Consider the following 26,282-nt stretch of genomic DNA (forward strand, 5'->3'; position numbering starts at 1 on the left):
TAGTTATCCGCTTTGATTCTCTCAGAGATAAGTCACAAATTTTGATCTTTAGTTCAGTTCTCGCTCTAAAATCATTCAGGTCACAGCAAAAACGTATTCATATATATTCATATAAATATATAGAGCCGAACGAGAACCTAATAGAATATATCGAATCTTCATCGCCTCCGAGTCAACACTTTCAGCCTTGAGGGATCCGCAGATTGTGGGGAACAGCCTCTCCAACCAACCCCATCGTGTCGCTACAAGTAATAAGTTAGAATCCTTCCCTCTTCCTCTTCCAATTATCATTATCATCTTACTTGTATTTTTTTTCTCTCTTCTTATTATCATTTTTCTTGTTTCTTCTTCCCTCCTCCTTATTACAATAAATTAATGAACATTGCAATGCGTTTTAACGGGACTTTATCCGCATCCGACCGTCGCCCCTGCGATTCCATCCTCAGCGCTCGATTATCAGAAAACCGAAACGCGATAAAGACATCGGCAGCACCTTCTCCTCTACCGCTTCCTTCTACACCGATAGAGATTTCCTACTCTCCCGTATTAACTTGCCATATATCCGAATGAATTCCTTGAACCATCCGATTTCCCTTCGCCATACCTAAGTCTATAGCCTGTCCCGGACATCGATTTTCAACTTTCCAATTCTCGACTTCCAACTCTCAACGATCAACTTCTTTCCTTCTCCCTTCTTGAATCTCCTAATCTCCACATTACTACCATAGACGATCTCCTCTCTTATTGGGCATCCCCCCCTCCTCACCATCATTATTCTATTCTATCTCCAGGACTGCCCATTTCCATTTATTATATCTGCAAAAGCCTTAATCCTCCCCATTGATTACTCACTCCCTCTCTATCTAACTATAGATCACAACTATGCAGATTCAATCTTCAATTCATTCCATTTTTCACACACACACACACACACACACACACACACACGCGCGCGCGCGCGCGCGCGCGTGCTATAAGTTAAAAAAACGAATAAACCAAACATAATTATTATATATAACAATAACAATTTAGTTATGTAATGATAATGTTATTCATGTAACGACAATCTTATTTCTAATTATATCATGTAATCAAAAGATCGACTATTTTAATTCTGCCAACTCCTCCTTGCATTCATAGATGTTAGCTCGCGATTATACTTGCTCTTTTCCCCGGTCACTTGTATTCACTTTCAAGACCAAAAAGAAGGACACATGAGCGCACTGGCATATCTGCGTAAAAGTGCGCCTCACAGCATACTGACCCAGATTCGAACCTTAACGAATACGCTCGACTCGGGATTAGTGAAGCGTCGACCTCGAGAGAGACTTCCACTTCGTGCCCCTTTTGACCCCCAGCTCTTCGAGAGCCTCACGATGAAGCGAAATGCCTTCCATTTGAGTCGGTTCTTCCGGAGTTTTGACGCGATCAAACGATTGTTCGGTTCCTGTTGCGTTCACTCTCTCATGCTCCATACATACGGAGCTTAGACATAACAATATCATAAAACAACAATTTCTGGAAGATTCCTTAATTTCCATTTCAATCATCTTCTTTGTTACAAAAAGACACAATTTTTAGTTACGTAGTCCAATTATCACATCCTCGATTTCATCATAAGAATCTAATAGATGCAATTTACATTTTTCTTAATAATGATTATCCTCTCTCTCTTATTTTTTCTACAATAGATCAGCATTTAAAATATTTTATATACAAAATAAATATATCACACATAATCTACAAATCAAAGAAAAAATGTTCACAGTTTCTTATGTCACTACCTCCGAAAGTTTTTCATTTACATCTAACATGTTTCATTGTAAATCAACATTTTCCATAATGAACACTTTAAAAAGTATTATATAAATATATATAAAGAGAGGAAAAGATAAATTAGAATTGGTTCTTCATCTGTCATATCCAACCACCGTATCAATTTCAATCACAATTTCAAATGGAATGAAGTAAGATTTTAAACAGTGAATCTTTTTACAATAAGAGATTGATATTTAAAATGATTCACATAAAAAGATAAAAACAAACAAAATGATACAGAATCATTATCCGAATATTAGCTACAGGCACATCCTCTTCCCTTCCGCCTTTGTCTACATTTCTATCCCCTCTTAATTTCCCACTTCTCACTACTTTTTAACCAAATCTTTCCCTTCCTTCTCTTTATTTCAATTTTTAATTTCACAACTTATAACACCGAAGAGACAATATATTATTTTTACTCTTATCGCATTGTCTCTAATTCTAATCAATTTTCTGCGACAGAAACATATTTCATTTTTTACTGAACTAATTTCGTTTTTACATTAAGGTTTATTCCTATTAATTTTAGCTGTTACTAAATTATAATTTTATATAATATATAGATATACATTATACAAAATTAATTTTTATTAATGTTTGCATTGTATTATCTCACTGTATTATATTATCTCTTTTGCTATTCTTATTAATTTCTTTGTTTTTAATTGTATCAATAATTTCTCACTGACATAATTCTTGTACATTAAATCTTGCCTATAGGACAAAATTCAATTGCGTACGTTCATTCTTCAATTTTACATTATATTAAAGGATATATTTCAAACTATTTAATGATTGACGTCATCTATTATCATGCGATGACTATCTCCGAGCTATAATATATCTGCGAACAGGATTACCATCATTTGTTAGAGACACCGAAGTATAAATTTATATTATATTATATATGTTCTGCTTTTACCGTTTGTAATATTCTATATGTTTTTAACATTAATAATTCGATCAAAACATCGGTTTGTTTATTGCTAGCATATTGCATTAAATCTTAATTGAAGGATATAATTGTTTTTCTTTACTTATATTCCAATATTTATGTTACTTATATTCTACATTAACTATGTAATTGAACCATTTTTTTTTCGTTTTTTTAACTTTTAGCCTTATTATTAAGCCTTATTACTAAGAAATATTTTAAAAACTAAGTTTCCGACAAATTTTTACCAAAGAAAAAATTGTCTCAGAATACGAACAAAAATATGTCTGTTCGATAGCGATTGAATTAATTTTATATATATAATGAATAAGAAAAGATTCAACGAATGTCTTTGAATAATAAAATCTTGTATTTATAAGTTTTGTATCGCAAATGGGTTTAATGAGGATATAATGGAAAGTTAATTATAATATGATTGAATAATAATGATTGAATAATAATGGCAGGAAGATTACATAAAAAAAGTATTATTGTCGCAATTAATTAGTAACTAGTATTCTAAATAATATTTTAACCAGATCGAAATTTATTAATTTGTAAATGATTTAAACATTTTGGATTTTAAAATATTCTAAAGACGTTTTATTATAAACTGAAATATTATCTATGCTGATTTAGGAATTGTCACTCAAATAAACCAGATGTAACAAATATTTAATATTTAAGAATAAATTAGTATTAAATTAATATTGGTGTAACGTCTGGCTATCAAATTTTCTCAAAATAAGACCGGCCATAACCATAGTAATGGCAAGCGCTGACAACGCTGTAGCGAACATGAGTTAAGCGCTACGCTGACGCCCACGCTCAGCGCGTGGATAGCAAACATTCTTTCCTCGCGCATTATAATAAAGTAGTGAACACCTGAGCCATTATACGATTACATAAATAATTCAATTCTGACCATTTATACAGCAGCACAAAAATCATTCCTTTTAAATAATGACAACTAACAATTGTTAACACAAAACTACACAATTAAAACTTACAAGAGCATTCATCCAAGGGCAAGATCCAAGAAGCAAAACAAACACAAGAAGATCGGAGCGGAATCACTATAAACACACGACGATTAACGGAAACATAAAATATTGTAATTGAGAACAGCTGAGCAGTCTCCATGCTACTAGATACGAAGAGACACATGCAAAAACTAACAATTGCAGTGCGCAGCTGCATAAGTAGAGAGAGGAGCAAAAATGAAGGCGCTATGAAATCGTGCATGAGCGAGACGCAACCCATGCATCACCTGATAAAATTTAACATTCAAATCGAATTCATAGGAAGATCATGGCATCGCGGCATGATACACAGCATCATCCCCTTACCTTATGAGACGCTGCTCCTGTATATAAAGCGAGCCGGCAAGGCCTGCGTGCTGCTCATTTTCGATACATATATCGTACAACTCGGATCGTGTCTTCGATTTAATTATTTTACGATAGTTTTATTCCGCGTTACGAATATAGAATTATTCGCCGCGAGGTTTGGCAATAACTCATTATCTTTAACTTTTCGTGCTCAAATTGAGGTCCGTGGCTAAGTCTCAAGTGCATTTCCGATTTATAAGCGCTTTACTAATCGAGATACTTGTATATACACATCTGCTAAGTTCTATCTATTTTTTTTCTTTTGCTGTAAATCGTTCCTCGCGACTGAGTCCATGGACTACAGCGGAATTTAAGTCGAATTCATAATGACAATACAGTATAGTATTTACAAAATTCTCGCGGAATATTAGCCCTTCAAGCTTTGTTTTTAATTGATTTTGCTGTCATTGTCTTGAATTTTATTTAATTATCGTTCATTCAGTCTCTTATATCCAATCTCTTACATTCAGTCTATTATAGCTTTAAATACGTCGTAGAGACTCATTAGAAGCTCTCGAAATCTTGTAGCCTTTATGTAATAATGATTAATGAATTTGCGGTCAAGAATAAGGCCGAGTCTGTTGCGTTATTATTTCTTTATTGATAATAAATTAGTCCTAGCAAGCAGCGTGTAATTATTAAATTTAATCTTGCTGACTCCATAATTACAAAGGATTATCGTGATTCCCGCTATCGCGATAACTCGCGCCAACTTCGCCGATTAGTGAAGTCCTTCTACGCACGAGGATTTCGAACCGGCCGTTTTCGGAACTTGACCTTCCTGCCGAGCTCACTGCGGGCCCATTTACTCCGGCGCCTCTTGAGGATCCCCCGACTCTGACTATGAGTGCATGCCGCGCCAGGTCCAAGGATTCCTTCCGCCTGATATCTCCGTTATTCCGATACAGATTCCCACGCTGCCCCGATTGATCACGGGCAAATCCTTGCTGAGTCATCTCCGTCGAATCTTGCGATGTCAAAATAAAACTAGCTAAATATTATAAAACAGATCGCAATTCATTATTTTCATCTTGCTACGTCTTCTCTTTTCCGCCTCCTTGCTCCTTCCACAAGGATTCTGGTTGATGACTATCCTCGCAAAAGCGAGAGCAACGTCACCGCCTTTGCTCGGCATTTTGGTGATTCGTCGCAGAGTCCCGAAAAGAGTCACGAACGCTTGCCGCTAGTGAATAAAATTCGCGCATAATAATAAGCGTTTTCGTCGGGAACCAAAGTCTCAGCCCGCGCGCCTCTTGCTCTATGCTTCCCCCCCAACCCCTCTTTCTCAGCTTGTTTTGCCTCTTCAATCCGGATATATCCAGTGGAATTAGTTTATATATTTATGTTAATGTTGGTTGACAAATAATACACCTTCGATCTGATTTGACAATAAGTGAAAATTGCATGAAAATAAATCTTAATGATATATTTAAATTTCAGAAGTTTGATATATGTTATATTAAATTAAATATGGAGTTTTTCAAGAAATTATATTAAATATATGAAGGAATTTAGCTATAATATTTAATAATGAGTAATAAAGTGAATTCTTAAGAAAATTGTAGTAACGCAAAACCAATAGAATAAATCTGCGGAACGGAATATTTAAAGTTTGTTAGAATCGTAGGTTAAACATAAACTACTTAATATTAAAACAAAGAAAAATACTCTAGTATCTTTCTATCCTTAATTATTCGTGATTGATATGTTTCGGTCCTGAAAGATATTCACTTTGGTTGATGGCAAAAAGATCAAAGATTTCGTTTGGGAAAAAAGGCCGTAATAGTGTCCTGCGATTATAAGAATATCCTCCGGATTATTGATTCCAGCTAGCTAACTATTTAAGGCTAGTGGATGCAAAATTTAAGATCCTAAAAGTGTAATCAGATTCTTTAAGCCAAATTATAAGCAACTTTCTTTGATGAAACAACTTTCTTAAGTAACTTAGAGCAAACTCCAACGCGTGTACACGTGCGGAAAGGAGACAGCAGAACAATTTTCTTTAGAAAGATGATCATTCCTATCGCCAGTTATTAAGACAACACCGTTTCGTTATTCTGACAATGCTTTTCCAGTGAACGTTGGCTTTAAATGCGCGCGGAATTACAAACCCGCATGAACACGTATTAGATCACATACAAAAATATACGCGCGAACTTTAAAAAAAGCAGATCCGCAACAATGTTCCTTTAAGAACAAATTTTTGTTATTTTGTTTTTTTGAATCATTCTGTATAATATATAGTTCATTTCAATTAATTAAATCTTTCTTTTTATTATGTACTCATTTCATTTTCTAATAAAGAGTTTTTATTGTCAATTGAGACATTTGATTTGAGGATGTCAAACTACAAAGCGATATACTTTACAACTTGTTTACAAAAAATTTTTTCTATCTTTAAAAACGTTTTATAATCCAGTTAAATGCAACTTTTAAAGGCCTTATAGGAGGTCTCGGGAAAATTCCAATTGGATTTTGTTCTGGATAAACAGAACTTACAATTTGAGGGAAGTAACGATCCATTTAAATGCTTGAAACCTTGATAAAATCGAAATTTTGTCATTTTCATATTAATTGGGCTGTATTTCTTAAGGTGTATATCGTGAATAAATTATTGTATTGCGTTTAGAGAAAAAGGCAAAAAAGCATACAGTATCACATTTTTGGGATTTAAAATCCCACATTAAAAAATTTAAAGATTAAAAAATTTTTACATCAAATCAAATCAAGGAAAATCGAAATTTTTATTTAAAAATCGTTCACTAGCGACTTCTAAAGCTTAATAATTTTCGATAAAAATTTTAAAGTGTTCTTTTGGCATGAAATGGAAATTTTTGAGCTGAGAGGCCGATTAAAAAAATTTTTTTCTTGTCAATCTAATACATACGCACGCACGCACACACACAGTATGTCTCATATTTAAATGGTCAAACTTTGGGAGCTTGTAGGGAATCGATAAACTAAGAAAAAATTCTTTGGATATATGTTTGTTTTTGTTCAGTTTTAGAGAAAATTATGAAAAAAGATAAAAAGATAAAGGTAATTTTCGGAATACTATCGTTTTCAAAGCGGAATACAATTGTTTTTGTGATTTCACCAATAATGCTTCAGAGTCAATGTGAAAGTATGCACGCCGATTTTCAGACAGAAGAGTGCCGGATTGACGAGTCATTACGTTCAGTGTTTGAAGGAGGTCAACATTTTGAACTAATACATACAGCTACCTAACTAACTACTAATACATACAGCTACCTAACGGCTACTCAAGTTTAATGATAGACGGTGAGAGTGCATCTCAGCGACTAACAACAATCTCACCATCAATCTCCGTTCGCGGAGTTTCTTGCGCGCATGATCACAAGGCTCTTTTTCGCGAAGGAGGCCCTGAACTGTCAATCGCTCTTGGCGCCTCAAATTTTTAATTTTAGAGCTTTCTCATTGAAAATTAACGAGAAAGCGCCTTGTCTCACCAGGCTGATAAAAAGGCGAATCAGCTGCCTTCACCTCTCTCTTTTAGTTAATATCCGCCGAGAAAACCACTGAGATAAAACCGCTGAAAAGTACGTTTTACGTATTTTCGTTGTGAGTTTGTTCCGTCTAAAATTCAATTATAGTGAACTGAGTATAAAATTTGTACTGTGCATAAATCTGTAAACTTTGTGTCTTTTTTCGTGGCATTACATCAGTAACATTCGTTCGCTCTCTTTATCCGTGTTTGTTGCGCGCTCTCGAACAATAAGTAATAAATAAGTAAAAAAAATGAAAACTACGTTTTGTCTTTTTCCAAAACGAAACAAAATGTATCATTGAATGTACCATTGAAGGACATTTTTTCTTAGTTTATCAATCCTCTACACCTTCAAATCCAAAGTTTTTCTCTCATTTAAATTCGGATCATCCTATATATCATTTATATTTATTAAATCAAATTGAACAGATTCAAAATCATAAAAATAAAAAATAAAAATAAACAATCTATACAGAACCACTAAGAATCATAGGCTAATGAAGGTGCCAACGATTAAATTCTATACCATAGTGTGTATAATCTTCTTTATTTTGTTCCGGCTCTCTTTGTAGTTTTGCAACTACCCCTGTTCTTCCCATACGACGCATTACGAAATGATAACGCAAATCGGAATCTGGTAGTACTGGGTCCACCCTATTTCCCTTCCTACTAAGAGTATGCGACTTCCACACAAAGTATTATCTACTTGTATAACGCCCGATAAAAAATTTTTCATGTATAAATATGTACCACATAAATATGAATAAATATACATAAACACGCATAAATATTCATAAACATGTATAATTATATGAAATATAATAATAATTCACATATGTTCATATATTCTTTTTTCTTTTGTAAAATTACTTTTTAGTATAACAAAAATAATAATAATAATGTGAAAACATAAAAAAATAATTAGAGATAATTTTCGCATTGTTTTTTTAGAAAAAATTAAGTTTGAAGAAATGTAAAAAAAATTGCTCATACATAATTATACAATTTTATATATAATTATACATACAAAATTTTTGCATGGTTTTGTTGATTGAGATTTAACAATTTTTACTTACTTAATTTTTCGCGCTGAATTCAAATCCGGCTTCAGAATTGCTCTATCACGTCAAAATTTCAAGATATCTTAACTCAAAACTGCCAAAAAAATCATTTTCGGCCATATTTGAAATTCAATTAAGAATTGAAAAAATTTTTGTCGTCTAATCAATGGTATCATTTACTACTATACAGCCCCTTCAAAATTTATTTTAAACCATTTCAAAGCGATTTTTTTTCCGGAGATATACCCATTCGAAGTTCAATAAATTATACATTATAGGAACCTAATCTCTATACCGTATTAGAACAAATGGTGATATTTCTGGATAGATTAGTTGACTCTTCTATCTTTTGTCATAGAATATTTTTAAATCTGCGAGAATTGTAATACTTCAAACGCCACTGCTTCTCGCGGCGCGCGGCTCTACTTCTCGCGGCGCGCAGCTCTATTTCTCGCGGCGCGCGGGGCTTGGAATGGGGATAAATGGCATCTGGACACATCATGATCCGTCTCTATTTATAAACAGGTCTTTCTTAGAGAAATATATTTAACTCCATTATAATGCGCATTTCGAGCCCAATACTCTACGTAGTACATTGATCCGTATCGCCCGTATCTATTCCAACATTTTTCATTTTTCGTTCATCTATTGCTCCTTTTCAGTCTTTGTTCTCTGGAAAATTTGTAACGTTCATATATTCACTTGCAGTTTTTATATATTTTTTCAAAGATCTTTCAAAGATCTTTTTCTGATTTTTTCATGAGTCTAAGAAGGTCAATGATTCTAATCGATTCTGCTATATTTGTGGAAAATATATGCTCTCGAAGAATTTACTTTCTATAACTGATTCATTAAAAGAGAGGTATTATGATTACTTTCATCGTGGAATTGCGTAGCAGGATAAGAATTGGGTTCCGCACAAATCATGCAAATCTTGTGTGGAAACTTTAAGATCATATGGTATATTGATAAACCAAAATATTTCCATTTCAGTATACCGATGATCTGGCAAGAACCAAAAAATCACGATGAGTACTACTTCTACTTATGCAATGTATTTGGTTACAATAATACGAATAAAGATTTTATAAAATATCCAGATCCGTAACAAAGCTTATTCCAAGATCCTCCATGGATCCATTAATCCATTAATCCATGGATCCTGTTTCTTCAAAAATGGAAAAATTTTCAATATGAGGAACAAGCTATTAATGAGGATGACAATGTTATGTATGATTTAAAGAGATGACTCTGCGGTTAGATTGTAACAAGTTGAATGATTTAGTCAGGGATTTAGATCTATCGAAAGAAAAAGCTGAACTTTTAGGCTTTAGGTTGAAAGAGTGTAATCTTCTTCTAAAAACATGCTTTTCGTGATATAGGTTCTGTGAAAAAGAGTTTTCATGGTTTTTCACCGAAAAGGATTCTTTAGTATTTTGTAATGATGTCTCGAGTTTGTTGGATAAATATAGAAGTTAATATTAAGTTTAATAATGCAGATTGGAGATTTTTCATAGGTTCTTCGAAAAAAAGCTTGAAAGATGTGCTTTTACATAATGACAATAGGTATGCGTTTATTCCCATTGTTTATTCGGCGCATCTGAAGGAGTCGTACACAACATGAATTTAATTTTTCAGTTCAATACAGTATGATGAATATAAATGGAAAGTTTGTAGTGATTTAAAAGCTATTGGAATAATTCTTGAACAACAAACAGGTTATACTAAATTCCCGTACTTTATATGCGAGTAAGACAGCAGAGCGAAAGACCTACACTGAATAAAAAAAATTGGCCATTGAAAGAAAAACTAGAAATAGATTCGCATAATATTACTCAATAACCGCTAATCGACTGAAACAATGTTCTGTTGCCTCCCCTGCATATAAAGCTTGGACTGATGAAGCAGTTTGTAGAAGCATTGGACCGAGAGAGAAATTGTTTTTGATATTTTTAATAACAGTTTCCATCTTTAAGTGAAGCGAAAATTAAAGAAGGTATTTTTGTTGGCCATATTAGAATAATGAAGAATGAACATTTTGCGAAAACAATGTCCGTCAATGAGAAAACTGCATGGTTAAGTTTCAAAGTAGTCATTAAAGGATTTTTAGGGAATCGAAAAGAAGCTAATTACAAATCTAGTTCAAATCATGCTAGTTAACTTCAAGAAATTATGTTGTAACATGAGTGTAGTAAAACTGCATTTTCTTTATTCTCATTTGGACTTTTTTCCCGTAAATCTGGGAGATGTCAATGAAGAACAAGGAGAAAGATTCCAAGATATGAAGGAGGCTGAAAGAAGATAGGTGGAATTCAGCCAGAATGTTAAACTACTGCAGGAGTTTGAAACGTGATGAGAAGAACGCATCACACAAACGCTATTGTAATTTACGTAGTTTTGATGAAAAAAGAAAAAGATTTCACAAATCATTGTAAAAGCAACTTAATTGGCCAGGGAGTCATTCACCTTGCCTTCACTGACCGGGGAGGCACCCGCTTTGTTTTACAAGGGAGCCATCCCTCACCGATTTTGATGGGCTTTGGATATGTTGTAGATATAAAAAAAATATTTACCCATTTATAAACCCATATTTTTTAGTAACATTAGTGGTAGTAACATTGAAAATGACCGATGGAAAGTCGATCGAAATGTCTGTATTTTGATTAGTTAAATATAATGTTTAGTAATTTATTACAATAGCGAAGAATATCTTGCTTGTGCTCTGAGTCCTTTAACGGATTATTTTAATTTATTTAATTGAGCATTGAATTACTTTTTAGAAAATTAAAAAATTTGATATTTAAAAAAAGTGAATACACCATTATATAGAGTATAAAATACTATAAAACTTTTGTATTAAATATTTTTTTGATATATATAGAGTTTCGAAGATATTTGTTAAAAACGATAATCCATTTTTTCCAGCCCTTAAATTACCTTAAGATACGCTGATAAAAAAATATAGATCTAATATTTTTTTTATACTCTATAACATATTCAAAATCCATCAAAATCAGTAAGGGACAGTTCCAACGGTTCGAAACACTCCACTCAGAAAAAATGGATTTTATCATTTTTAGTGTTATAAATATCTTCGAAACTATGCGATATATTAAAAAATGTTTAATACAAAAGTTTTGTAATATTTTGTGCTCTATATAATGGTGTATTTTTTTAAATATCAAATTTTTAACTTTCCCTCACTCAATTTTCACCCCCTAAATCTTGAGATATGCTGATAAAAAAAATATAGATCTAATATTTTCTTATACTCTACAACATATTCAAAGCCCATAAAAATTTATAAGGAATGGTTCCGACAGTTACTTTGTTAAAGATTAAGCTCCTACGATGTACAATTTATCGAACTTCGAATTGGTATATCTCCGGAAAAAAAAAATCGCTTTGAAATGGTTCAAAATAGATTTAAAAAGGGCCGTATTTAATAATAAATGATACCGTTGATTACGACAAAAACTTTCTCAATTTTTAATTAAAATATGGCCGAAAATGATTTTTTTGTTTCTTTACTGTTTACTAGAGCTTCTAAGTATTCAGATATCCGAAATCGATTCCAATTCGGAACTCAAAATCGTATTATTCGGGTAATCCGGATATCTGGATTATTCGGATCCGCGGATCTGAATTTGGATCCGAATCTAAATTCAGATTCGGATTTGAATTTAACTCCGGATTTAGATCCATAAAGAAAGAAATGTATTTAACATAAGTTTTTCTTAAATAAAAATTGAATTTTGATTCATATATATAGAAGTTACAGAAAATATTGTAAACTATTCCTCGATTTAAAACAATGTATGTTGTGAAACTAAGCGCAAAAGTGTGCTTTGACATTGAAATTATTGATTTAATATGATATGTTATGACATTTTAAAGCTATTTTGTGAAACCATTACGCTTAAAAAATAAAGCTTTGTATGCATTCCTAAAGTTAAGCCTTTCATTGGAACCGAAAAAACGATATCTAGTCGGGAGCCCTTGTAAATTTCGTATTTGAGGACGTAATCGCTACAATTTATGAAAGCAGATCGACCGTAATTATGATAGACAACGCAATTAAGGGTACACTCAGAGCGACGGATTTAAAGCATTACGCGAAATGGGCTTTACGTCAACAGGCACAAGATCGAACTTATGAAGAGATATTTAGACGCAGAAGATGATGGTAATAATATAGATGCAGTCGAGCAATATGAAGAGTCAGATGAACATGTAGAAGAAACATACACTTTGGCAGAGGATGGAACATATCATTCAAGCTCCGATAAGCACATCAAATCTTACGCAACGTGATATGGAAGTTACGCCGCAAAAGAGATTTAGCGGAACGTAAGTTACAGTTCTTGCGAGAGAGATAGAATTATTACATGTTAGTCAATCGACGAATAGCGAAGATTCAAACGATGAAATAATATGAGATTGAAGGATATAAAAAATTTAATAGGAGAGTTTGACGATAATGGTAGAAATTATGATTCTTGGGAAAGGTAAATTAAGCTTAATACGAACCTATATGATAATTTAGATGATACAGAGAAAAAGACTATAATATGTAACAAGTTAAAATAGTATTATTCAAAAACCGATTGTGTAGAATTAAGTGCTGAGGATTTATTACGAGAATTACGGAAAATGATTTACGACTTAATAAATTACAATTTCGATGCGAATTCGAGGAAAGAAAATGGAGAACATCTGAAACTTTCGCTGAATATTTGCATGAATATTAGGAAATTTGATTCCGATTTTTGAAGACGAATTAATTGATTATTTAGTGGAATTCCAGAAATGAACAGGCTCCCTACAGGCTCAAGCTGGTATCCAACGTCACTGCAACTGAATTACAATATTTAAAGCATTTTTGAAGAACCTTGAAAAGAAACATGTTCGGAAATAAAATGAATCGTCAGTCCGAGAAAGAGAAAGAGAAGGAAAAGGAATTAAAGGAAGGCGTGAAGGTGAGAAATCATGCTTCAATTGTAATGAAGTTGACCATTTTGCAACGGAATGTAAACGTCCTAAACGTGAAAGAGGTTCGTGTTATCATTGCGGACAATTTGAACACCTCCGGATAATGCAACACTCCAAAAGAAGAAATACGTTACGCCGACTTCCAACTTAAGAATGAGTTTCAGCGAATACTAAAGATTCGAATTCGTTATAATAATAATATTTATAATATATTTATAATAATTAGCTTCATTAATTGATGCAGTTCTATTAGTTTTATTAAGGAAAAACATGTTAAGGATGCTAATTTAAAAACTATGTTTCCTATAGAATCCATTAATTTCTACATGGTTTTAATCCACATGTGGTTAACAACAGTAAATTAAATGCTTCAGATCTAATTTCTATACAGATTGTTTTGAAAGGGAGCGAATTCCACTTAACGTTTACGTTGTGAGAAATGAGACAATGAGTATTTCTTTAGTATTTGATAGAGATTTTGTAAAAACTTCGAAAACATTACAAAGAAAGTTAATAAAACTTTAGCCATTGAAATATAGTAGAAGAATGTAATAATGTACAAGACTCACAAAAAATTATAATTAATGATAGTATGCCGAGTACAATTAAACATCAATTGTGTAAATTGTTTCGATGAATAATAATGTGTAATTGATTTGATGAATGATATGTTGAACTTCCTAGATCGGAGAAGTCTAAAACTGAGAATGTCATAAAACTTATATTAACCGACAATAAATCTTTTAGTTGTACTCCCCGTAGGTTATCTTATGACGAAAAAGCGAAATTAAAAGTCATTTTAGAACAATGGCAAAAAGCGGGATTAGACCAAGCGAATCAAAATACACGTCAATCTTAACTAAAAAACGGAATGGTAAATTAAGATTATAATTAAATATGTTGATTTTAGGATTAATAAGATTATGGCACTTGACAACCTCCTTTTATCATTAAAAGATCAACTAGATCTTTTAGGAGGGAAAAGATATTTTACATCCTTGGACCTCAAAGACAGATTCTTTCATGTGAACATGCATGAGGATTCGATAAAGTTAATATTGTTTGTTACACCTTTGGGCCAGTGCGAGTTTCTTAAAATATCCTTCGGTCTTAAAGGAGTACCCCTGAAGTTTCAACGTTTTGTCACAGAAATTTTTCGCGAACTGATAGAATCCGGGGATGTTGCGGTTTATTTAGACAACTTCTTAATTGCTACAGCAACTATGCGATATCATTTCGCAATACTTAAAGAAATATTTCATTTATTGGTTGAAAACATATTACAACTTAGACAAATGTAGGTTTCTGCAGACTAAATTAGAGCATTTAGGTTACACTGTTTCAGAAGAAGATATACGGCACTGCCGTACGCGGTATAATTGCGGTACACAATTTTCCGGAACCACATAATGTTCATGAAGTTTAAAGTTTCCTAGATTCTTATTTTCGGAAATTCATGGAAAACTTTTCATTTGTAGCTAAACATTGAATGATTTAGTTAAGAAAGACATTCCATTTCATTATGAGAAAAATGAATGTAATGCATTTCAGATGTTTAAAGACAGATTAATTAATGCGCCGGTCCTTTCAATTTATTCACTTCTTGCTGAGACTGAACTCCATTGTGCTAGCACTTTAGATTTTGGCACTATTTTAGTGCAGAAAAAAGCAGATCGTAAATTCCATCCAATTTTTTATTTTTTGAAAAGAACAACTCTATCAAAATATTATAGTTTCGAGTTGTAAACTCTTGCGATTATTTATGCATTGAAACGGTTTCACATATACTTACAAGGAATAAAGTTTAAAATTGTTACCGATTGTAAAGCTCTCAGACGGTAAATAAGAAGAATACAAATGAATTGCTCGATGGATTCTTGAAAAGCAAGCTTATGATTATAATCTTGAGTGATCGGGAACCAGAATGTCACACATAAACGCATTAAGTAAGAATGTAAATATACTCACGTTAGAAAATAATTCTTTTGATCGGAACCTAGTCTTGAGTAAAGACACTGATGAAAACATTGTTAAACTACGCGAAGAATTAGAGAAAAAGGATGATTATTTATTCGAAATGCGTGACGGAATAGTTTACAGAAAAATAAAAGATCACGTTTAATTTTCCTTTTATAGAAAATAAAATAATGCATAAATATCTCATGACGAGTTAGGCCATGTCGAATTTATTAAGTATTAGAAAATATTCGAGTTATTGGTTTCTACAAATGAGAGAGAAAGTTGAGGACATTAAAACTTATCTAAAATGTAATGTTTTTTTCGTTTCAGGCAAGATGGAAGGATTGTTCATAGTATTCCCAAAGAGGATAAATCATTTAATGATTTGCATATTGATCATTTAGATCCAATGTCTAAAAGTCATTCTATGAAGTATAAATATATATTGTAAATATAACTTAATGGTGATAATGGCTTGATAATATACAAGGTTGAATAAGGAGCACGGTCAAATAAACAGATTATTAGTTGCGATCTATTTGAGAATCTTAACAATTACATAAACATTTCGGCCGATATTCGGCCTTCCTCAATATGTTATATAGATTTAATTCGGAAATACGATAAATTCTAATTTTCGCAAGAGAAAAAAATCTAAGTCATTATAATGTATTTTAGTATTATAATTAATATATATAATAGTATATAATTAATATAAATGTTGCATGTATGAGAATCAATAGATTTTTCTTGTGAGATAGTAGAATATTGATCAGTTAGTGATTATTAATCCCCTTATCATAAAGAGTTTCCAAATTCTATTACAATTTGCAATTGTTAGTTATTATAAATCCAATTTTCTCTACAGATAAATTTCGTAAATAGTAAAATCTTTGCTTGACGTACCTTTACATGAATGCAGTAGAAGTTACAGTTTTTCGATGAATTATACAATTGTAATTTGATTTTATAATTTTTCAAGGATGAAAGAAATTTCCTTGAGTTATGCTTATTAAATGAATTTTAATGGTACTCTGTGTTCTGTCTTTTTATATTTATATTTGTTAGAAGACTTATTTGGAGAAGGAGGAAAAACAAAAATTTTAAACCTAGTTGCTTACAATAAAAATATGAAAATTATTTTATCTGACAAAGACACTTATAAATGTTAATAAGGATCCAACAAACAAAATGACCATAGAATTACGATATTGACGAGATGGGAAAACAAAGATTACATAAATCAAAACACATATAAAAAAATATACAAATCAGATGGAGTTTTGTCGAGATCCTATGGATTGTCCAAAATACACAAAGAAGGTAATCCATTAAGATTGATTGTAAGTTGCATCAATACCTACTTATTCATTTGCAATATACATTAAAGATATTATAGATAGCAGCATTAAGAAAAGTTTCAGTTATGTTAAAGATAATTTCGAACTGGTGAATAATCTGAACGGATTATCACTTGACTCACCTAATTATATTGTAATATCTTTCGATGTAGACGAATACCGATGTACACGAATATATCTATGGACTTAGCTATAAAAAGTTTGAAAAAATGGTGGATTTCCATAAGCAATAATACTAAAATTAATTAAATGAATTTATAATTGCAATATCTTTTATATTCAATTTTACTTCTTTACTTTAAATAACATAATTTATAAGCAAATATTTGGCTTGCTCATGGGATCTCCGTTATCCCCTATCATCATGTATTAAGTGATCTAGAGATTGATGCTTCCTTAACATTCATTCCGATTTATTATCGCTATGATATCATATTAGCAACATCAGAAGATCAAATTAAAGTAATTCTTGATAAATTTATAACTCTCACAACGAATAAAATTTACAGTGGATTATGGGGAAAACAGGAGCATCAATTTTCTTGACGTAAAATTGTTGAGGATGGAAGAATCATATTTGACTTATACAAAAAACCTCCTAATTCAGGAAGATATCTAAATTTTCTTTCTAACCATCCTATAAATCATAAAAAGGCAGTGATAACGAATCAATTCGATCGGATTCTATTTTTGTCACATCCTCAATTCCATGAAAATAATATTACTAACTTGATAAAGATATTAATCGATAATAACTATCGTTAGATTTCATTTTCTCCATAACAATTAACAACAGAATAAAATCATTGTCACATAAACATAACCCGAAAAGAAAAAAATAACAATCAAGGTAATGACACAGCCGATAATCACAATTTAAAAAAGTTTTTTACAATTCCTTACTATAATAGAATTTTAGAAAAATTTAAAAGATTATCTTACAAATTTGATCTTAATATTTCATACAAACCTACAAATAAATTACATGAGTTTATTAAAACCGGGAAAGATGTTTTAAAAAAATAAGATAAGATTAACGTAATATATAAGATAAACTGTACAGACTGCGATTCTTCGTATGTGGGACAAACTAAAAGAAAACTAAAAGCATAAAGCAGATATTAATAAACTAACAAATTTATTATCCGTAGTTTCTAGCCATCATTTGAATGAAGATCATGTCTTAGATTGGGATAATGTTTTAATCCTAGATTCAGAATCCTCATATTACAAGAGAACCATTTTCAAGATGATACATACAAAGAAATAAAAAAGTCAGGTTTGAAGCAAAGTGACACTGATAAGCTATCAGAATTACTCTTACTCAATAATATATAATTTTCTATTTACAATCCTTTTCCTATTCTTTTTTTGTTTTTCCTCCTTTTCCAAATAAGTCTTTTAACAAATATAAATATAAAAGGAACACAGATTCATTTAACAAGCATAATTTAAAGAAATTTCTTCCATCCTTAAAAAATTATAAAATCAAATTACAAAGATTGTATAATTCTTCATCGAAAAACTGTAACTTTTACTGCATTCATGTAAACGTACGTCAAGCAAACGTTTTACTATTTACGAAATTTACCTGTAGGAAAAAATAGATTTATAACTAACAATTACAAATTGTAATAGAATTTGGAAACACTTTACGATAAGGGGATTAATAATCACTAATGGATCAACATGCGCATTCTACTATCTCACAAGAAAAATCTATTGACTCTCATATACTCAGCGTTTATATTAATTAATTAAAATACATTATAATGCCAATAGTATGTAAGTAGTATGAGGTGTCAAAATAGACTTCCTCCACGTTTCCCTAGGGCTTAGATCAGTCAGGAAAAGGGCGTGCTCTGATTGGTTGAGGAATGAAGGGTGAGGGTAATAGGGTAATTAAATAATGTATTCTGATTGGTTCATCCTATACTTGCCTAAAAATCTGATTAGCTCGCATTGTATATTCGCGAGGTGATAGGAGAAGGGAGGTGATAGAGGACCTCTGACAAAATAGAGGGTAAAGTCCGAAAAAATGGTGAGTGGAGATTGGGTCTGTAGTTTTTGTCGTGAGGACAGAGTACGAACACTAGGCATGAATAGCGGCGATTTTATGACGATCATTTTTTTTGTTGGCACAATGTCTCCGACGTGTTGATGTTTGTGAATGTTTTTATTTATGAGATCTTATACGAAAATTAGGGAGTCCAGAGAGAGTCTTACTTTTTGCTAGGAAGAATGGGAAAGGTAAAATAAGAACAAACATGTTCAATTGGCGCGATGTCTTCGAGCATTACTTTAAAAAAATTTTTTCTATATTTTATGTATTTAATGTACATTATCTAAGTCTGTAATACGAGAGAAAATGTAAATGAGGGTGGGGAGAGTAGGAATAAGAAACAGATATTTACAAGTTCAAAACGTTTATTTAAAATTAAATTAAAAGAGATATTACATGAAGTATTAGGTGTACAACTTTGCTTCCGCCGTTTTTTTCCGAAATTCGAGGCTTTATTGTAAAAAACTGGTTATACATTTATGATTCAAAGTATTGTCCATCGCTGACCACTACTTTCTCCCATTTTTCGGGTAGCGTACGAATCCCGCGTCGAAAAAACTGGTCATCTTTTGAGGCTATCCACGAATCGATCCAATTTTTTACTTCTTCATATGACCGGAAGTGCTGATCAGCCAGACCATGTGCCATTGATCGAAACAAGTGATAGTCAGAGGGAGCAACGTCTGGAGAATACGGCGGGTGGGGTAGGACTTCCCATTTCAACGTTTCCAAGTATGTCTTGACCACTTTCGCAACATGCAGTCGAGCATTGTCATGCTGCAAAATCACTTTATCGTGTCTCTCGTTGTATTGCGGCCGTTTGTCTTTCAATGCTTGGCTCAAACGCATCAATTGCGTTCGATACCGATCGCCTGTGATTGTTTCAGTTGGTTTTAACAGTTCATAATACACTACGTCGAGCTGGTCCCACCAAATACAGAGCATCTTGGACGTCAAAATCACCGTTCTTGAAACGTTGAAACCACTCACGACACGTTCTTTCACTAATAGTGGCCTCACCATAAGTATTTGAGAGCATATTCGATGAGCCTCAGCCGCATTTCTTCTCTCAGCAAGATTTCTTCATATTGAAGCAAAAAATTAAAACCTCCCGCAAATGACGAGAATTTGACTCGTAAACTGACATTTTCAATCGAGAATAACTTTATGATGCAGACACAAATCGACTAATATTTCTATGGGGTTATGTTGACAGATGCCCAAGTTTATTGTATGACGTCTATGATCTATTTATTTCGACTACCACTTACCGCTAAAACCATCTATAGGAAAACGGCGGAAGCAAAGTTGTACACCTAATAACCGGGATCATCCCGAACATTATACATATAAAATTAAAAAAGCTCTTTATACAAGAAGGCATTCGACAGATATTGTTTCGGCATAAGTTCAAATATAGGGTCTTTCAATAGGGACGCTCGAAATTTAGATCATAGTAATGTTGTTAAAGTGACATCTGTCAAATTTGTTGTGAATTGTTTGGTAATGTATGGCAAATCACCATGGAAGATCATAGTGTTGTGCAATTCATAAAATTTTATTATTCGTTCGAGAAACGTTCCGCGCATTACGTGATTTTTATCCTCGCCACAACCGTCCTGCCGAGTCGACTATTCGACGTTTGGTAGTTAACCAGTTTCCAAATTCGAATCAACCAGTTCGATAAATAATCAGCCAACACCAATACGTCGCCGAAACGCAAGGAAACATCGCTGCTGTGTGAGAGTATATGGGAAAACCCGAGACGGTTAATTTCTCGTTGTTCACAAGAACTTGACCTTTCTGCCACTTCAATTTGTTTGGCGAATTTTGCGTCGGGACTTGGATTTGTACCCCTATAAAATTCAACTGACCCAGGAACTTAAGGTAAATGACCATAGATAACACAGTGTCGTTCGCTGATTGGGTTCTGGAACAGTTGGAAGTTAACCAAATTTCGCCAAACAAATCATCTTTAGCGATGAGGCCCATTTTTGGATGAATGGATATGTGAACAAGCAAAATTGTCGAATTTGGGACGATACCAATCCACGCGAGATCCAAATGCATCCCGAGAAAGTCACTGTTTGATGCGGATTTTGATCTGACAGAATCATCGGTTCGTACTTCTTCCAAAACGAAGCGAGCGTTGCCATAACCGTCAACGGCAAGCGCTATAGATCGATGATAAGCAACTTCTTGTGGCCTAAAATGGATGATATGGATACTGATAACATGTGATTCCAACAAGATGGCGCTACGTGCCACATACCGCATGCCACGATGAACATTCTGCACGATTTGAGGGCATGGTTATCTCGCGCGGCGGCGGTGAACTGGCCACCGAGATCGTGCGATTTAACGCCTTTAGACTTCTTCCTTTGGGGCTATCTTAAATCGTAAGTCTATACGAATAAACCGCAAACAATTCTCTCAAAGTCAACATAACAAACGCCATCCAGCAAATTCAGCCAGATTTATGCGAGAAAGTCATCGAAAATTGGACCGCCCGAATACGTGTCACCAAGCGAAACCGCGGCGGACATTTGAGCGACGTTATATTCTGTACTTAATACCATAAAATATTCTTTCAAATAAAAAAAAATTGAATGGATAACTCACACACAACTTGTTCTATTTACATTTAAAAATCGAGCATTCTTATTGAAAGATCCTTTATATAAGTTTAAGAATAGAATTGAGCTCTCAAGATTAACAATAAAAAATATATTGATAGACAGGCAATTGAGAGTAAAAATTAAAACACAGTAATTAAAGCGTTGTACGTTAACAATAATTATTGATGTATTAGTTAAAAGAAGGATATATTGACTCAATGACATATTGCAGTGATGTAGTATTGCCATTGGCCTATGGACTTCCAAAAATTCACAAATTAGGGGTTCCTTTAAGGATGATTATTTCATCAATTGATAATCCATATAGATTAGCAAACCTCTTACATCACATTCTACATGACAGAATTCCAAAACTAGCCATGGCTAGCCACATTGAAAATAATTTTAAGTTAGTACAAAAACTGAATGGATAAAAACTTGATAATAGTATTTGTTAATTTCTTTAGATGTAACTTCTCACAAATACTATTAGATTTGGCCTAAAAAGTGTCTCCGATAGGTAGCATTTTATTTCATGAACATGTAGTATAAAATGAATTTATATATGCATTAGAATTATTGGAATCAACTTTTTTTGCCTTTGACAAGATTTACAGACAGAATTTTGGAATTTTATGGGCCATTGTTTCTTATCATTGCAAATTTAGTTATGCAAGATCTGGAAATGAATGCGTTGGAAAGGTTTGGAACTGAACTATCCTTCTTTTTTAGATATGTTGATGACATTGCTATTGCTGCACTTCACAATTGATCTATAGGTTTTTAGAAGTGTTTAATCACATCCGAGGTTATAATTTAAAAATTGGAAGAGATAGATTAAATTTTTTGGATGTCACAATCATTAATGACAACAGTACATTAGAATTGAACGTGTGAACCAACTTTTTCGAGGAGATACCTTAGTTTCTTATCTCTCCACTTCTTCTTCCCACAAAAAAGAGGTGTTTTAATAATGTTGTAGATAAAATGATATTATTATCACATCCGAAGTATATAAAGATAATCTGAGATTTATTGTTAATACCTTTTTGAAAAATGATTATCCCATGAAGTTTATTTTCGACATGATAAATTTGCGATTGAGATTTTTACTGAAACGTAAGACACTGAGGCAGGCTGCTCTCGACACTACTAACAATGAAAAGATAACTACGTGGTTCACAATTCCATTTCTGCCACATCTTTATGATAAATTTAAAAACATCACTAAAAATTTAAAGTGAGTATGGTTTATTTTAAATAAACTTGATGGGATCATTAAATCTCAAAAAGATGTACTTCCACTTGGAAGTAATAAGAATATAGTATATAAGATTTGCTATAGGAACTGTAATGCCTCGTATGTAGATTACACAGTTAAGTTTTTGTGTTAGGAGTGCTGAACACCGTAATAATATTAATAAGAAAATCAGCAATCCATCGGTTATCACAGAACATAGGTTGGAGTACGCACATAATTTCAATTGGGAAAACGTAAACATCCTAGATAAGGAGAGATATTTTGGAAAAAAACTCGTGTCTGAAATGCTCCACATTAATTCGCAAGAGTATAGTTTGAATTTAAAATCTGACACTGAGTTTCTACACTATGCTTATGTGAACATTGTAAACAAAATGTGATTCTATAATGAAAAAATTAATATTACTTCAGATGACTTTCTGTGTACTTTTTAATTTTAACACTGTTTGACTCTATCTTCACATCTATTTGTTTTGATTTGGTATAATGCTCAATCTTATATATTTTATACTATTATTTTCATTTGAACATAGATATGTGTTCGATATAGTCCTCTTAACGATCTATCTGTATTCATGCGTTTCTATAAAAGATTTTGATATATGGATCACAGTTCGCAGTGGATGAGTTCTTTGATTATGCTTAGTTTGCCATTGTCTTAATAAAAATTATTGATTCTTTAGTGATCATTTAGCTATTCAACTAATTGACAATAATGCTTCTCAAGTTTGAATTTGAAGAGGCTCCTTTTGCTGCGGATCTTTAGTTTTGGATCTTATCGGGAATTATTATTAATGTTATTTGGACATCGCTGATAATGGCTCGAATTGACCCGAAACGTCCGATTTCATCATATTGATGTAAAGAAATTTGAAATACATTGTTAATATACAATGCTTTAATTACTGCGTCTTAAGTTTTGCTCTCAATTGCCTGTCTGTTAATATATTTTGTTAATATATTTTATTGTTAATCTCGAGAGCTCAATTTTATTCTTAAACTGATATATTTAATAATATGCATGTTTTTAAATTTTAAATATCAAATTACTCGTTTAAAGTATGCAACACATTTTCTTTATTTTCATACAACTTATCATACAATTTAAATCGGTCGGTTTTAATCAATTATTTTTATAATTAGTAATATTCTTTCATGTTTTTAATCATAAATTACTATTACGATTAAAGACAAATTAAATTTTAGATTCTACAATTTACGAATTAAAAATAAAAAAATGAAAGAATGTTATTAATTTTGAATTTTTATTAAATTTGAATTTTGTTAGAAATTTATTGAAAACATATCATCTGAGATGACAAAATGATACAGAAATATAGAAAATCTATCAAACATTTTAGATAAGTAATCTGAAATTTATGATTCAAAAATATGATAGCATATTATTAATTATTAATTTTCATAAAACGTAGCCAGATGGAAGTTATTTAAAAACGATAATGAAGCTATAAATTAGATTAAAATAATAGAAAAATATAGAAAATTTATATCGGGTAAATAATCTAAAATTTATGATTAAAAAAGATACTTAAAATACATAATAAATATGATGCAATGTTTATAAGAACCTATGTAACTTAATCCAGAAATGTCTCTATAACTATCACATGCTAAAGTATCCAGACAAGCATACGATTATAGCCCAGCGTTAGAGTTAGACTATCACCCCGTAGGTCTTAGTATCCCGTTGATTCTGATATGCGTTTTCAGAAATTATAAATTTCCGATACATGTAATTGTAATTAATAAATTGAATGTGAAAATATAAATTAATTCTACAAAAGAATAATAAAAAAATAAGAACAGTATTTTAATAATTATAAAAAACTTTTTTAAAAATAATATGAAATTTATGTACAATACTAGTAATTATGATAAAACATGACCAGAAATTGATTCAAAACGAAATTGTTTAAACCGTGCGACAAAAATGATAGAGAAATATAGAAAATCTATCAGATATTTTAGACAAGTAATCTGAAATTCACGAACCAAAAACGATTTAATCAGATAGATTTTTTTCCTATCTGATTTTATCTAACTTTTTAAACAGAGGATGAGCTAAGTCCGCGCAAAATATTAGGTTGTTTCAAACGTATATAATAATGTTGAAACACTTTATTAATCATGTTTAAACATATAGAAAATAATTACATACAATATACATAACATAAAAATATACAAAATATTAAAAATAATAAATATGTATAATGAATTAATTTGAAAACTATATATAGTCTGTATATTTTGATATGAAAATTTTTGTCTTATTTTTAAATCAGAAATATATTATTAAAATTTCGGTCGCGAATTGTGAGACACCCTTTATATACATGTACGTTTATATATCAATTAACATAATTATTAAAAAATAATAAAAAATGCAGGTTGCGAACGTATCTATTGAGGCAAGTGCGAATAACCTAACAAGATTAGAAAGTTTGATAAAAGATCAAAAAATAACGGACGAGAAACTGCGAAAGGAAATAAGCAAGCTGATGCTAAAGAAAATGAATCTGCAAACAGATTTCGACAATGCAAATGCTGAGATAAAAAAACTGGAAAATGAAATTTCCGAAAAAGGAAAGAAGATAAGAGACATCAAATATGAACTTAACAGGTAACATAAACAAGTTACATATTATAAATGAATGAATAATTTAGTAATTATGCAGAATGGGGCTTTTTTCGAATTTTGACATTTTGGACTATAATTTTGATAAAATTAAATCAAATTTTGAAAAATTTGATTTAAACAGTGATAATCAACTGCGGGGGAAGTCGAAAAATGTAACCTCATTTTTTAAAACTATTTATAGTAAAAATGGAATGAGTGAAACTTCCCTTTGACTTTAACCTTGACATATGTTATCAGGTATGACCTGAGTGACCTTGAAAAAGATTTAAATCGTTAAAAGGTTATTAACAAAAAAAATAACGTCCTATTTCTGATATATACAATATTAAGAATCACACCCTTTCTGATTTACATAATAACTTTTCACGCGAAACAAGATCTATCCTCTGTCTAGGGAGTAGGTGAAGTAAATCTCGCTTCGTGTGGAAAGTCTAAGATTGTACTTTACTATATATTCACTATATAATAAATCACTGTAGGAGCTATATTAAAGATATTGGGTTGTCCGGAAAGTTCGTGCCAATTAACCTATATAATTTAATAAATGTATATTAAAATTTAAACCTTTTGCGTTTCAATTTTCCTTCAAAATCGGCATGAACTTTCCGGACAATCCAATAAATGACTAAAAAAGTAGGTAGATTTTATATATGTG

At 31.8% G+C, this 26,282-nt stretch overlaps 1 protein-coding gene across 1 annotated transcript in view; it reads left to right on the top strand.

The window, feature by feature from the left end:
• LOC105623605 (cilia- and flagella-associated protein 58-like) overlaps window positions 1–26,282 on the top strand; it is a 322,608-nt gene that overhangs the window by 38,270 nt on the left and 258,056 nt on the right. Inside the window, exon 3 of the mRNA XM_012204993.1 lies at window positions 25,377–25,609. Within this exon, the coding sequence (XP_012060383.1) occupies window positions 25,377–25,609 (233 nt within the window). The remainder of the gene's footprint in view (window positions 1–25,376; window positions 25,610–26,282) is intronic.

Source organism: Atta cephalotes (genome assembly GCF_000143395.1).
Source record: "Atta cephalotes unplaced genomic scaffold scaffold00060, whole genome shotgun sequence".
In the NCBI taxonomy this organism is placed as follows: domain Eukaryota; kingdom Metazoa; phylum Arthropoda; class Insecta; order Hymenoptera; family Formicidae; genus Atta; species Atta cephalotes.